The sequence below is a fragment of the Mus musculus genome, chromosome X, assembly GCF_000001635.26.
Source record: "Mus musculus strain C57BL/6J chromosome X, GRCm38.p6 C57BL/6J".
Taxonomy (NCBI): Eukaryota; Metazoa; Chordata; class Mammalia; order Rodentia; family Muridae; genus Mus; species Mus musculus.
The window spans coordinates 60,242,247-60,257,716 of record NC_000086.7 but is presented as its reverse complement, the minus strand read 5'-3'; the positions used below and the strand labels follow the sequence as shown (position 1 = coordinate 60,257,716).

Sequence of the window (15,470 nt, the reverse complement as noted above, 5' to 3'; positions counted from 1 at the left end):
TGTTAGGATTTTACTCCACACTGACTTCACAATGGCTTTACCGGTGCTGAGGGTTACCAAAAATATGGAGCACTTTACAAATTTGGATGTCATCCTTGTGTAGAGTCCATGCTAATTTTCTCTGTAGACTTCCAATTTTAATATATGTGTTGCAAAAATGACCACTGTTTATTTCTTGAGAAAATTTCTCACTCTGTAGGAATTTACTATGCAGACCAAGCTAGCCTTGGGCTCACAGAGATTACTGGTTTTGATTCACAAGTAATAGAATTAAGTGTTAGCTACCACACCTGTCCATTTCAATAACTTGTAACTTTAATTCTTTTTGTGTATGTCTTTGGAATTTAGATTGTACTTACTTTTCCAAGGCCCTAAGGTACATTCTTAGTTATTTAGAGAGCTCAGATTTTTCCCTCTTTTGGCAACATCTCGTGTATCTCAGACTTGCCTTGAACTTAATATGTACCTGAGGATGACCTTCAACTTAGGATTTTTTGGTCTCTAATTCTCGGGTACTAAGATTTCTGGTGTCTGCTTTTATGCACACACCAGAATGTACAGAATGTATTTATGTGGTGTTGGTGAATGAACACAGGGCTTTACATGCGCTGAACATGCACCCCAGCCCAGTCTGATGTTTTTAATGCAGATTCTTACAGGTTTAAATTTCACTCTCAGGACTACTTAGACCTTGGGTTTTGGTATGTTGTATTTTCATTTTCATTCAGTTCTGGTTTTGTTTTTAACTCCCTCCTTGATTTCAGTGTCCCATTCATCATCCTTTAGAAGCTTTTGTTTGGTTTGGTTTTATGTTTTGGTTTGTTCTTTTAGTTTGTTTTTGTTTTTTTATATTTTTTTGTTGCTGCTGTTGCTGGTGCTACTACTACTACTACTACTAATAATAATAATAATAATAATAATAATAATAATACTGTTGTTGGAACAGGGTCTCACCATGTAATTCTGGCTGACATACATTTGTGATATTTTCTGCTATCGTTTTGTTGAAATTGCTTTCTGTTTCTTTAACACAGAGTTCTTGACCCATATCTCATAGTTTTGGTCTTTCCGTGTGTCTTTCAGTTTTACTCCTGTGAATAGACACCATGACCAAGGCGAGTCTTATAAGAAACATTTATTTGTGGCTACCTTACAGGTTCAGAAGTTCAATCCATTATCATCAAGGTGGGAGGGAGCATGACAGCATCCAGGCAGGCATGGCTCAGAAGGAACTGAGAGTTCTACATCTTCTTCTGAAGGCTGCTAGCAGAATATTAGCTTCCAGGCAACTAGGCTAAGGACCTTAAAGCCCACATCCACTGTGACACACCTACTCCCAACAGGACCACACCTGATAGTGCCAATATTAGTGACATGTGCAAACCACCACACCATGGATCTCAAATGTTCTGATTGTAACTTATTAGTTTTTACCTTCATCAAAATTACATTTAGAGAATGTGTGTGTGGCAGCATGTGTCCTTACTCACTGAGCCATCTCTCTGTCTTTATATTAGCTTACCTTTGTCATTCATTGTCTTATGTTCCTCTGCCTTGTCTTTAAGCCCTTTGATCCATTCTTTTTTTAAAAAAAAATTTATTTATTTATTATATGTAAGCACACTGTAGCTGTCTTCAGACACTCCAGAAGAGGGCATCAGATCCTGTTACAGATGGTTGTGAGCCACCATGTGGTTGCTGGGATTTGAACTTAGGACCTTTGAAAGAGCAGTCGGCGCTCCTAACCGCTGAGCCATCTCACCAGCCCCCCACCCCCCCTTTGATCCATTCTATTGGTAAAGCTTTTTAAGGAGCTTATCATTTGACTTACTGAAAATTTGTTTCCAGTATTTCTATTTATTTTCTATTTTAGTATTTCCAACTCTGCTGAATTCTGTTTTCATATCCCCTGTTTGCTTATTTCATTTAGCTGTTTGTCTTACCTTAGGTATTCCGCTTTGGAAACTTGTCTGTGTTTACACTGTCTCTGACCAGGTTTTCACCTAGCTGAGCACTAAGAGGTTTTGCTGCAATGTTTCTTCACCATAGTGTAGAGGTATTCTGCTGGCCAGGTTCTGCCTGTAGTTCACTTTGAGTTTCCAGAGAATACAGACCAACATTGGAGCCCCTGGAGCCATCAACTCAGCAGGGGTCTTTTGAAATGGTATTCTAGAACTGTTCCAGTTCAGTTCAGCCAAGGAAAAGGTGTTTCTCAGAAAATCTTTTCTCTGCAGCTGCCATGCATAACTTTTACCTCCTTTCTTCCTTTTCCCTTTGTCTTTTACTGGGAGTATTATGCTGATTTTGGAGGGTCTCTCTTTTAAGTATTGTCTCAGTGATCACTCACACAGAGAGGAGGGAGTTCCCCAGATTATGCTGGTCCTTCAGGTCAGATTTAGTATTTTTTCTGTTCTGCTGTTCAAGCTTTCCTATTTTACTTTGGATTAGACTAGAGATTTTGTGGCTCTCGCCCTTCTAATTGCTGTTATCTAGCCTTCCTTAGGTTATTCCCTACATAGTCTATCAGACCAAGCCTATATGATGTCCACCATCTTATCTAGCATCTCCTATTTCATTTCTTCATTCATTCTCTCATCTATGACCCATCAAATGAGTGATCATCAGTGATCATTCTTGCTACACAGCACCAGATGCCCAGGCTCCTATATATGCAATTGTTAAATAAAAATAAATTAAAGTGAGCCAGTTAGAGTAGTACATACCTTTAATCTCAGCACTTAGGAAGTAAAATCAAGAGGATCAATTGCTTATGAGTTTGAGGCCAACCTGACTTGCATGAGTTTGAAAACAGCCCGTGTGTGTGTGTGTGTGTGTGTGTGTGTGTGTGTGTGTGTGTATCCTAAGTTTCCAGATTTGCCTGCCACCCTGTATTAACTGATTTGGGGGCTAAACATTGAGCAAGGAAGATTACAATTTAGATGATGATAATGAACCCAGTGTGTGTAAAACAGATTGTTGTTTAACAGAAGCATTTTATTAATTAATTAATCCTGACAAGTCTCTTATGAGTTGTAGTATCTGTTTTTAAATATATAAAAAATAGACCTCACTCTACCCTTAGTCTGTCCCTTCTCTCCCCGCTTCCCTCCCCCCTCTCTCCACATTCCTGACTTCCCTCTACTCTCGCCTGCCCCTCTCTGCCTTTCTCTATTCTCTCCTCAACTCCTTTCCCCATACCCTAAATAAACTCTATTCTATACTTTAAAAACACAGACCTCAGGAAAATGCTATAACTGGTCTTGGTTCTACAGCTAGGAAGTATGAGAACCTTATGTCCACAGTAGGTTCAATCTAGGAATCTCCTCCAGAGTTAGGTTCTGTTGGGCTTGGCATCACTGATTATTTCTTTTGACCTTTCCCTAATAGGAGGGCCCCATGAAGATTTGTCATGTAAATTTGTTTGGTAACCTGACTTTTCCCAAAAAGCTTGATTTGCCTCCAGATGCACTTTGGCCTGTAATTCAAGCGTGTACCACCTGATGGAATGAATGCTCTGTTAAAAGAACAAAGCAAGCTTTAACTTACCAAGTGTTAACCAATGGTTAGAAACTGTTATGACCTCATTCACAACACAGGACATTAGAGATTATTTCTGTAGATGACATCTTCTGTGTCTGTTATCATCTATATTACTGACTCAGCCCTATTTCTTTTATACAGCTGTCTTTTGTCCAGAAAGAAATTCTAATCTTGTAACGCTCTTTGGCTTAGCATTAAAAATATATCCCCCCTTCTTTTTTAAGATATATAGTCAGTAATATATGTGTGTGGGTATGTGCATGTGATTGGAGGTGCTCAAAGGCACCATATGACCCTGGAGCTGGAGTTAAAGGCATTGTAAATTGCCCATCTGGATGATGGGAAGGAAACTCCCAAACCATTTTCAAAACGTTTCCCCATTACTGGAGTACTTTAATTACAAGTCTGTGTTTGTTTCTGCTTTCAATCTTACTCATATAATCCAACCAGGGTACCTTAGAATATTCTACTTTCCAACTTATCTCTTAGAAATTTTACTCTCTGTTGTCTGATCATTATTCTGTCTTTTAAGGTAATCCCTCACTCTGACACTGTCTTACCATACATGGATTTTATGTTGTTTTGTTCGTGTGCTGGTTTTGCTGTTTTAAATGTATACTTGTGTTTGAAACAGGGGTTCCCTGTGTAGACCAGAATGGCTTCGAACTTGCCATTGTTCTGCCTCTGCCTCCTGAGCACTAAAGTTATAGCTATGCAGTATTTTGCCTGGCTTTACCATATATGTTTAAAATGAATGCTACTTTGTCTTGATTCTGCTATCCCATCCATCCTTAAGACCATGATCATCCCAGAATGCAGGATGGTTCAACATACAAAAACCTGTCAGTGTAATCCACCATATAATCAAACTGAAAGAAAAAAACTACATGATCATCTTATTAGATGCTGAAAAAGCCTTTGACAAAATCCAACACCGTTCATGATAAAAAAGTCCTCAAGAATTTAGGGATACAAGGAACATTCCTTTACAGCAAGCCTATAACCAACATCAGATTTAATGGAGAGAAACTCAAAGCAATTCCACTAAAATTGGGAACAGGAAAAGGTTGTCCATTCTTTCCATATCTATTCAATATAGTATTTGAAGCTTTAGCAGAAGCAATATACAATTGATAGAGATCAACAGGATGCAAATTGGAAAGGAAAAAGGCAAAGGATGGTCATTCACAGATATATACATATATGTGTGTGTGTGTGTGTATGTATGTATATAAATGACCCCCAAAATTCTACCAGGCAACTCCTACAACTTAGAAACACCTTCAGTAAAGTATCTGAAAAGATTAACTCAAGAAAATCAGTAGCCCTCCTGTATACAAATGACAAATAGGCTGAGGAAGAAATCAGGGAAACAGTACCTTAGCCTCAGATAACAATTTTTGGAGTAACTCTAATGGAGCAAGATTAGACTTATAACTTCAGCCTGGCGGTGGAGGTACACCTTTAATCCCAGTACTCAGGAGGCAAAGGCAGGTGGATCTCTCTACATTTCCAGCCAACCTGGTCTACAGAGCTAGTTCTAGGATAGCCAGGGATATACAGAGAAACCAAGTCTTGACCCTCAAAAACAAACATCCTTCAAGTTATTGAAGAAAGAAATTGAAGAAGATAGAAGATGGAGAAATCTCCCATGCAAAAGGTTAGGGAACGGTTAACATAGTAAAAAGAGCTAACCTACCAGAAGCAATCTACAGATTCCATGCAGTTGTCATCAAAATCTTCATAGATCTTGGAATGATAATCTTTAGCATCATACGGAATCAAAAAAAAAAAAAACACCCCAACTCCCTAAAATAATCCTGAATAATAAAAGACCTGCTGGATATATCACTATCCCCGGCTTTAAATTGTGCTACAAAGCTATTTTTTTAAGTCAGCAAAATAATTCATAATAGTTAAATATCTCTTAAAGATACATGGAATCTTCTGAAGCTAAAAGTAATATGCACTCAACCAGTTTTTTAATTTTATTTGGAATATTAAACATGATAGAAATAGAAATAGAAAATCTCTTATGAAGTCCTCTATGAGAGGAAATTGTGACTAGTTCCTGATTAGACAGAAACTGTCCCATCTTCAAGGGAGAATACACAGCATAACTGTGGCTTCATAGAATGAGTTGGGTAGTGTTCCTTCTGTTTCTATTTTGTGGAATAGTTTAAAGAGTGTTGGTATTAGGTCTTCTATGCAGATGTGATAGAATTCTGCACTAAACCCATCTGGTCCTGGGCTTTTTTTTGAGGGGGGGGGGCAAGACTTTTAATGACTGCTTCTATTTTTTTAGTGGCTTTGGGACTGTTTATATGGTTTATCTGATCCTGATTTAACTTTGGTACTGGGTATCTGTCTAGAAAACTGTCCATTTCATACAAATTTTCCAGTTTTGTTGAGTATAGGCTTTTGTAGTAGGATATGATGATTTTTTGAATTTCCTTGGTTTCTGTTGTTATGACTCCCTTTTGATTTCTGATTTTGTTAATTTGAATATTGTCTCTGTGACCTCTGATGAGTCTCGATAAGGGTCTATCTATCTTGTTGATTTTCTCAAAGAACCAGCTTCTGGTTTGGTTGATTCTTTGTATAGTTCTTTTTGTTTCCAGTTGGTTGATTTCATCCCTGAGTTTGATTATTTCCTGCCATCTACTCCTCTTGGGTGTATTTGCTTCTTTTTGTCCTAGAGCTTTCAGGTGTACTGTTAAGCTGCTAGTGAATGCTCTCTCCAGTTTCTTTTTGGAGGCATCCAGAGCTGTGAGTTTTCCTCTTAGCACTGCTTTCATTGTGTCCCTAAGTTTGGGTGTGTTTTGCCTTCATTAAATTCTAAAGTCTTTAATTTCTTTATTTCTTCCTTGACCAAGTTATCATTGAGTAGGGAGTTGTTTAGCTTCCATGTGTATGTGGGCTTTCTGTTGTTTTTGCTGTTACTGTTGCCTTAGGTCATGGTGATCTGATAGGATGCATGGGATTATTTCAATCTTCTGGTATCTGTTGAGAGTTGTTTTGTGACAATTGTATGGTCAGATTTGGAGAAGGTACCAAGAAGTGCTGAGAAGAAGGTGTATTCTTTTGTTTTAGGGTGCAATGTTCTGTAGATATCTGTTAAACCCAATTGGTCCATAACCTTTATTATTTTCAATGTGTCTGTTTAGTTTGTATTTCCATGACCTATCCATTGATAAGAGTGGGGTGTTAAAGTCTCCCACTACTGTTGTGTGCAGTGCAATATGTGCTTTGAGCTTTAGTAAAGTTTCTTTTTTGAATGTGGTTACCCTTACATTTGGAGCATAGATATTCAGAATTGAGAGTTTGTGGTAGATTTTTCCTTTGATGAGTATCAAGTGTCCTTCCTTATCCTTTTCCACAACTTTTGGTTGAAAGGTGATTTTTATTCAATATTACAATGGCTACTCCAGCTTGTTTCTTGGGACCATTTGTTTGGAAAATTGTTTTCCATCCCTTTACTCTAAGGTAATGTCTGTCTTTAACACTGTGGTGCGTTTCCTGTATGTAGCAAAATGCTCGCTCCTGTTTACATATTCAGTCTGTCAGTCTATGTCTTTTTATTGGGAAATTGAGTCCATTGATACTATGAGATATTAAGGAAAAGTGATTGTTGCTTCCTGTTATTTTTGATGTTACTTTTATGATTGTGTGGCTATCTTCTTTTGGGTTTGTTGGAAGATTATGTTCTTACTTTTTCTAGGGTGTAGTTTCCCTCCATGTGTTGGAGTTTTCCATCTATTATCCTTTGTAGGGCTGGATTTGTGAAGAGATATTGTGTGAAAATTTGGTTTTGTCGTGGAATATCTTGGTTTTTCTATTCTATGGTAACTGAGTTTTACTGGGTATAATAGCCTGGGCTGGCATTTGTGTTCTTTTAGGGTCTGTATAACATCTGTCCAGGATCTTCTAGCTTTCATAGTCTCTGGTGAGAAGTCTGGTGTAATTCTAATAGGCCTGCCTTTATATTTTACTTGACCTTTTTCCCTTACTGCTTTTAATATTCTATCTTTGTTTTGTGCATTTGGTGTTTTGACAATTATGTAACAGGAAGAATTTCTTTTCTGGTCCAGTCTATTAGGAGTTCTGTAGGCTTTTTTTATGTTTATGGGCATCTCTTTCTTTAGGTTAGGGAAGTTTTCTTCTATAATTTTGTTGAAGATATTTACTGGCCCTTTAAGTTGGAAATCTTTACTCCCTTCTATTACCTAATATCCTTAGGTTTGGTCTTCTCATTGTGTCCTGGATTTCCTGGATGTTTTGGGTTAGGAGCTTCTTGCATTTTGCATTTTCTTTGACTGTTATGTCAATGTTTTCTATAGTATCTTCTGCACCTGAGGTTCTCTCTTCTATCTCTTCTTTTCTGTTGATGATGCTTGCGTCTATGACTCTGGATCTCTTTCCTAGGTTTTCTGTCTCCAGGGTTGCCTCCCTTTGTGATTTCTTTATTGTTTTTATTTCCATTTTAGATCCGGGATGGTCCTGTTCAATTCCTTCACCTCTTTGGTTATGTTTTCCTGTAATTCTTTAAGGGATTTTTGTTTTTCATCTTGAAGATCTACCTGTTTACCTGTGTTCTCCTGTATTTCTTTATGGAAGTTATTTATGTCCTTCTTAAAGTCCTTTATCATCATCATGAGATGTGATTTTAAATCAGAGTCTTGCTTTTCTGGTGTGTTGGGGTATCCAGGGCTTGCTGAGGTGGGGGAACTCGGTTCTGATGATGCCAAGTAGCCTTGGTTTCTGTTGCTTATGTTCTTGACCTTTCCTCTCGCCATCTGGTTATCTGTGGTGTTAACTGGTCTTGCTGTCTCTGACTGTGGCTTGTCCCTCCTACAAGCTTGTGTGTCAGTACTCCTGGGAGACCATTTCTCTCCTGGAGGAATTTGGTTATGGAGAGCTATGGCACAGGGTCAGCTCAGAGGTGCAGACAGAAACTGGAAGGATCCTTCCTGTCTTTAGCTATTCCTTGATTCCTGTTTCCTGATAGCTCTGGGTGGGTCCCTCTTGGGCCAGGATTTTGAACAGAATTGGTTGTCTTACAGATGTGTCAGCACTCCTTGTACACCAGCTCTCTCCAGAAGGTATTTCGGTGTGGAGCACTATAGTATGTATAGGATCAGCTCCACACGCAGATGGAAACTGGAAGGATCCTGTCCCAGGGTGCTCCTCAGCTCCTGTGCCCTGAGGGCTCCAGGCGGATCCCTCTGAGCAGAAGTTGTGGTCTTACTTGTGCTCACAGGCTTGTCAGCACTCCTGGGAGATCTGCTCTCTCCGGGCAGTATTTGGATATGGAGCACTGTGGCACAGGATCAGCTCGGGATGCAGATGGAAACCGGAAGTGCTACAGAGCTATTGTAATAACAGCATGGTATTAGCACCAGAGGAAAAAAAATACATGTTGTTCAAATTGAATTGAAGGCCCAGACATAAATCTGTCTATATATGGACACCTTATTTTTTTTAAAAGAAGGTAGAAATACATACTGGAAAAAAATACAGTATCTTTAACAAATTTTGTGGTTCAACTGAACATCTGCATGTAGAAGAATCCAAATAGATCCATATTTATCACCATGCACAAAATTCAACTCCAACTCAAAGACCTCAACATAAAACTGAATACACTGAACCTGATAGACAGAAAGTGGGAAATCGCCTTGATCCCATTGGCATAGGAAAATACTTTCTGAACAGAACAGTCACTAAGATCAAAATACACACTTTGGGTATTATATAAGTCTATTGTGATTGTATAAATCCAATTGATATTTAAGGGATAATACAGTAGGTGTTGTATCATGCCAAATGAACTTATTTCTTTCCTGTAACAAGAATATAGCAAGCCAGCCCTGGTGTCTTGTGATTGCAATTCCAGCACTTGGAAGGCTGAAACACAAATTTGAGACCAGATAAGAGTATATAGCAAATTCCAGACTACGTTGGATTATAGTGTGAGGACTTGTCTCCAAAAGAAAGGAAAAAAATCAATAATAGCAAGAGGTTCTCATATGTGAGATCCTCTTTTACTTAGGTAAGGGCAAAAGTTACTCTTCTTAGTGTGAATTACTCATTTGAAACTCATTTCTTTACATCTTTGCAATAGAGAGTTATTGCATTCGAACATTAGAAGGATTTAAGAATGACTGTGTACACACCCGTTTAAGTTAATTAAGTAAAAATACTAACTTTTGTCTTATTATTTTCCAGAACCTTTGTTTCATTTTGCCACAATTTTTGTACCAGTTCTTCTGTGGATTCTCACAACAGGTATGTGCCATTCTTAGCAGAAATGTAGAGATACAAGAAGTATAATGATGGCTGGCTCAGAAATTTGGTTAGTTCATAAGCACTTTAATGATGTTGCCAAGCTGGTGTGACTGGAGCATCTATGAATGCATTTTCAAATTTAGAGTCAAGCTTTATCTTGATTCTAAATGCTAGAAAGTAATGTTTTTCTTAGGATATTACAATATTCCAAACAAATGTCTTATCACTTTAAAACTTGCAGTATAGTGATGAAGACGAGGCAGACACTTAAACACGTGATGTGGAATGCTATATTAGTGCTCTGAAGGAAAAAATATAAAGTTTGTAAAAATATAATCTAATAATAAAATGATATACTGTAACAAGGTGAGAGGCTACTAGTTTAAAGGAGCTATCTAGAACAATCTCTTAATAAGACAACATTCAGACAGAGACCGGCGTACCCTAGGGAAGAAACTAAACAAACATCTTTAAAATGTTCCAGGTAAGGAGATGGTCACTGAGTGGGTGATATAAACTGTGTTAGTGCTGGCAGCAACATGCTGTATTGTATGTTTGGAGTACATATGTGTAGTCTTTTTCAATTCATAGCCTCATTAGTTACTTTCTGGAATTCAAAGTAGACTAGGAAAATGTAGAAATTGAATCTATTTAAAACAAACAAAAAAAGCCCTCGTTTTCTTTAGTAAAGCTAGGATATTACTTCTTTGTTTTTTCCATGAAAAGAATATATTTGTAATACCTTTAACAAGATGACTGTATTATCAAATAAACCTTGTTTGTAGACCATTCTGTCTCCTCAAATTATGCATTTGAAAATTGCAATTAACTCTCACGTAACCTTAAACTTCCATCCTGAATCAAAAGTAGATTGATGCTTCTTTTGTTTGAAGCAAATATAAGACTATATTACACACCAGCCAGTCTGAGGAGTTGCTGTTTTAATTTACTCATTAGGGAAAATAGATAGTTTCAAAAGCAAATTTAGTAGTGTATATCATGAACTAGTACTTTCATTTGAAAATTAGAAATATAGCATATTTTATGCTTTTTAATTTACTGCAATATTTTTTGCTGATCTTAAATCTTTATATGTGAAAGTTGTCTCCATATTCTATGCAGAGCCATCCTTTTAATTTCATTGACTATGCTGAATATACTATTTCTCTCACCCTTTTTGTTGTTGGTGGTGGTGGTGATGTTTTTGAAACCAAATAGTGTCATGATCCCTTCCTCTTGGTCTACTAGCTCGCTTTATAACCCCAACTCTACTTACTCTTTGTCTTGAATTTGAACACCTTGGTGAATAAAGGGTAAATCATATTAGTCCTCAGTGCGTGGCACTTACTATGCTTTCTATTAATGGTTTGATGTCAACTAGGGAATGAACTAAAAAGTTCTGTTCAAGTTGTTTCCAACGTTTTCACATGAACTTTCATGATACATGGATGTGTACTTCACTGGTTAAAAATATGAAGTTGTATTGATTAGTGTCACCTTTAAATGAATTTTATTAATCAGAGAACACTTACATAAATAAATGTAAAAGTGTGTATGAAGTATGCCTTTAATTCAGACAATACAAAATAGTTCTATGATGATACGTAGCAGTGTATATCTAATACTAAACTCAATAAATACTTGTACCTGAATGAAGTTCATAAAATATTTAAAATTTTTTTCAATAGAAGTTTTATAGGCATGGTGGTTAAAAGCACATATTGCTTTAGCAGAGAACTGAATTTGGTTACTAGCTTCCATGTTGGATAGCTCACAACCATCTGTTGTAACTCCAGCTCCATGGGTTCTTGCACCCTCTTCTGGCCTCCTTGGACACATATGTTCACATAAATTTACCCATACACAGACCTAAACATATACATAACTTTTAATCCTATAGAATTTTTTTGAAAAGTTTTGTGTTTCCTGTATGACCTTTACAAATAAGGCATGACTTCTGAGTTCACTTGTCTAGTATTTACTGAAAGCTTTCAAGATTCCCTCCTCTGTTTTGGGAGCTCAATACTGTCAAAACACTCAAGACAAAGATCAATAAGGCCCATATTTATAGTTGACCGAGTTAGGTTTATTAGTCATTAGGAAGTGAGTACACAAACAAGAGGAACTGTCAGAAAAGGATGCTACAATGGCTTTCTCTTAGTATTTGAGCTTTATTACACTATTTGGGATTGGAAAATACTAACTCAATATCTATAAAGTAATATCCAGAAAAAATCTGCAATATAGATTGGCTACTCCCTATGATTTAGTTTCTCTAAAGAGTCCTGGATTGTACATATATGGTCTTTTCTAAAATAACTAAATATCTACATTTTTAGCAACTGAAAAATCAGTTAGTAGGAAATATTAAGATCCTGATCCTATTAAACGGTCAGGTATGTTAATTATGACAAAGAATTTTTCAGTATTTTTTATCTTTGGCAGGTAAGGTCACCTAATTTACAAAGTTTTCTTTGTTGCCCCAAAAAGTATTTAAAAAAAAAACTATTTAGCTAGAAGTTTTACAAATACATAATTATCTTATAGATGAATGACCTCAGTCCATTGTTTTCCTGTTTGTTTGTCTGTCTTTTCAGCCACTCTATGATGCTGCTTATCTTACAATGTACAATATCTGTTTCACATCCCTGCCCATCCTGGCTTATAGTCTACTGGAACAGCACATCAACATTGATACTCTGACCGCAGACCCTCGATTGTATATGTAAGTTGGAAATATCATTTATACAATTTCCCACTCTATAGTCCAAGTTTGTTTGGAACTTGTGGTGTGGCTCAGACTAGCCTAAAATTTGTGAAATCCTCTTGTGTTGGTCTTGGTATTAATGGTGTCTAACTCACTATGCTGGGCTTTTAAGTAGTGTGTTTTATTTCATCTACAGATAGGAAGGATACAGAACTGCTCACGTAGTTCATTAAGTGGTTCAGCTAAAACAGATCACTCAACAAGAAAGTGGTACATTTCCCGAGATACCAGTCCTGGACTTAATGCATATATTTGTGATGTATGGATAGGTCACAAGTTATTTCATAGTCTTACACAGAGATGTAAAATATAGGCTATAACATAACTATGACCCAGCCTAAAGTGTAACTTACCATCCTAACATTGTAAGCAGTGGGTACTCACTTTGATCAAACTTGATTTTAGCTTGTTCCTAGACAACAGAATGTTATTAGCTTGACAACTGTATAAACATGGGTCTCTAAAGTGTCCTATTGAATTTTAGCCATGAACGTTATATATTTCACCTTTAGGACTTAGTGACTCAGACATTTTGAAAGATATTGATGTGAAACATTTGGCTATTTTTATATCCTTAATAGACATTTGAAAACTGAAATAATTCTTTTGTGCAGAGAGCAGGTAGCTAACTTCTTGACCTTTAAAGAACATCCTGGTAACATCTCCTGCATATCATATGGAGTTACTCAAGCTGTGTTGCCAATCAGCCTTTATCCAGATAGTCATTCTTGGTTTTTTTCCTTATGCTTTCTTTCATGCTAGGTCGCATACCTATTTTGATTTCTAACAGCTTCTTCATCTAAGTGTGGCTAAGAAATCTAGCTGGTAACTCAGTATACCATGATACCCTTGCCAATTTTTCCCATAGATTTTTGCAAGGACAGGAATCACTTTCTACTCTTAACCTCCTTGCCCTAGTCTAAGTCAGTGACTAGAAAAGTCACATTGGCACTAACTCCAGGGGTCTTTAGAGAGATATTTTTCCTGTTTCTGAGAAACAGCCACATCTTTCTTCTCCCACTTTTCTTTTTATAGACAACATCCTTTGAATTTCAGATTTATACCTATAAGATAAAAGGTTGTATGATTTGACAGTATTACCCGGTGACATTTCTATAGTATTATCAGTAGGTGTGCTATTTAAGTGATTAGATACTCTTTGACACATGGTAAGAGGAATTAGAAATAGAAGCAAAAAAAGATCCATACACAAACCTATCTTTGTTCAGATCTGCTTCATTAGAAGTAACAGCCTTATTTCACTTTCTAATGTTGACTGAGAAGAATGTGCTAGTTTTGAAGTGTTCATTTTACTCTGCCTACCTGCCATTTATCAGGACATCACTGTACAGCTTCGAACATGTGATTTGACTTGGTGGAAAACTAAGACCTACTTAAAAAATGTTACACTTCCAGTAAGAAATTTAAAGAAATATATGAGCAGATACAATTAGAAAACTTGCTAGCATTGTTAAAAATATGTATACATTTGTTGTTGTGTTTGTTGTTTGTCTGTCTGTTTGTTTTGAGACATGGGCTTACTGTATAGCTCTGGCTGTCCAGGAAATCACTATGGACCAGGCTGATCTTGAAGAGCAACCTGCTTCTGCTGGGATTAAAGGCATGTGCCAGTACACCCAGCTAAGAGAACATATGTTTGAAGTTAATTTAATGCAGGCCTTTATATTAGTTTTGTGTCTTACTGAGTGAATTCCTATACTTAGAATCACTTGAGGAACTTTAAAATACTCTGATGTCCAGGTTATATATCATAGTAATAAAATCAGAATGTATATGTAAATCAGGGATCAGTATTTATTAACTTATAATACTTGTTGTTTGTGTACTATGGTATTTTAGTTCAATACATGCATAATGATAAAGTCGGGGCAGTTAATATTTTCATCTTCTCACATACCATCATTTTTCTGTGCTGATGACCTTCAAAGTCTTCTGCTTATCTTGAAGTGTCCAGCTATTGTAAACTGTGGTTACCTTACTGTAGTATACCACATTAGAACTACATCTGACTCTCTAATAAGTAGTAACTCTATAAAGATATAACTTTGGTCCATCTATCCTTTTACTAAAAAAAAAATCTAATTATTAGGGTAGGCCCTTCATTATAAAAAAGTCAAATAAATGCCCACTTTTCTTGTTTCCTTACATATTTAAGACAATAGCTTACAGAGATTTATTAATTTTTCCCTCCATTTCTTAATAGGAAAATTACCGGTAATGCTATGTTACAGTTGGGGCCCTTCTTACATTGGACATTTCTGGCTGCATTTGAAGGGACAGTATTCTTCTTTGGGACTTATTTCCTTTTTCAGACTTCATCCTTAGAAGACAATGGAAAGGTAAAATGAACATGCATTTTTCCATGGGCATGGCATTTATCACATGCATATTCTTGTGGTATTAATTTTTCAGTATTCATTTTGGAAACTTTTTTAACAGTTCTTTAACATAAAGAAGTTAATGACATAAGAAATTCCTTTTGTATGTGTATGTAAGAAGAGAACTTAAGCAAAACCTTTGAAATCTTAATTTCTCTGTAGTTTTTAGGAAGTGAAGAGAGTTCTTGATACTTTAGATTTTATCCCTGTGTGTTGTGACATTTAAAAAAAAAAAGTCTTTTTTCCATGTTACTGCATAGTCTGACCATCTGCATTTCTAATTCATAGTTAGTAGATTTCTGTGTTTGGAGTTGAAGCAGGCAGCTACCGTGTCTGTGTAGTGTTAGACCAGTATGTAAAGAGAGAAATCTTTTCTCTCCTCCCTGCTTTTCAAAGTGGGAGTACAGTGATGTTTGTTTGTTTGTTTGTTTGTTTGTTTGTTTGTTTGTTTGAAGAGTTCTGTTGGTGCTGCTCCT

At 36.6% G+C, this 15,470-nt stretch overlaps 1 protein-coding gene and 1 non-coding gene across 13 annotated transcripts in view; one reads left to right on the top strand and one right to left on the bottom strand.

Moving 5' to 3' along the window:
• Positions 1–15,470, top strand: part of Atp11c (ATPase, class VI, type 11C) — a 181,571-nt gene that overhangs the window by 147,137 nt on the left and 18,964 nt on the right. For all 12 annotated transcript variants that reach the window (XR_001782750.1, XM_006528091.4, XM_006528090.4 and 9 more), the window contains 3 exons: positions 9,769–9,828; positions 12,426–12,553; positions 14,820–14,955. Coding sequence is in view for 11 of the 12 variants with exons in the window: in XM_006528091.4 (XP_006528154.1) it covers positions 9,769–9,828; positions 12,426–12,553; positions 14,820–14,955 (324 nt within the window). In the remaining variant the exon portion in view is untranslated. The remainder of the gene's footprint in view (positions 1–9,768; positions 9,829–12,425; positions 12,554–14,819; positions 14,956–15,470) is intronic.
• Gm22287 lies at positions 59–165 on the bottom strand. The gene has a single exon (XR_003953140.1). It is a non-coding gene; the product is annotated as a U6 spliceosomal RNA (small nuclear RNA).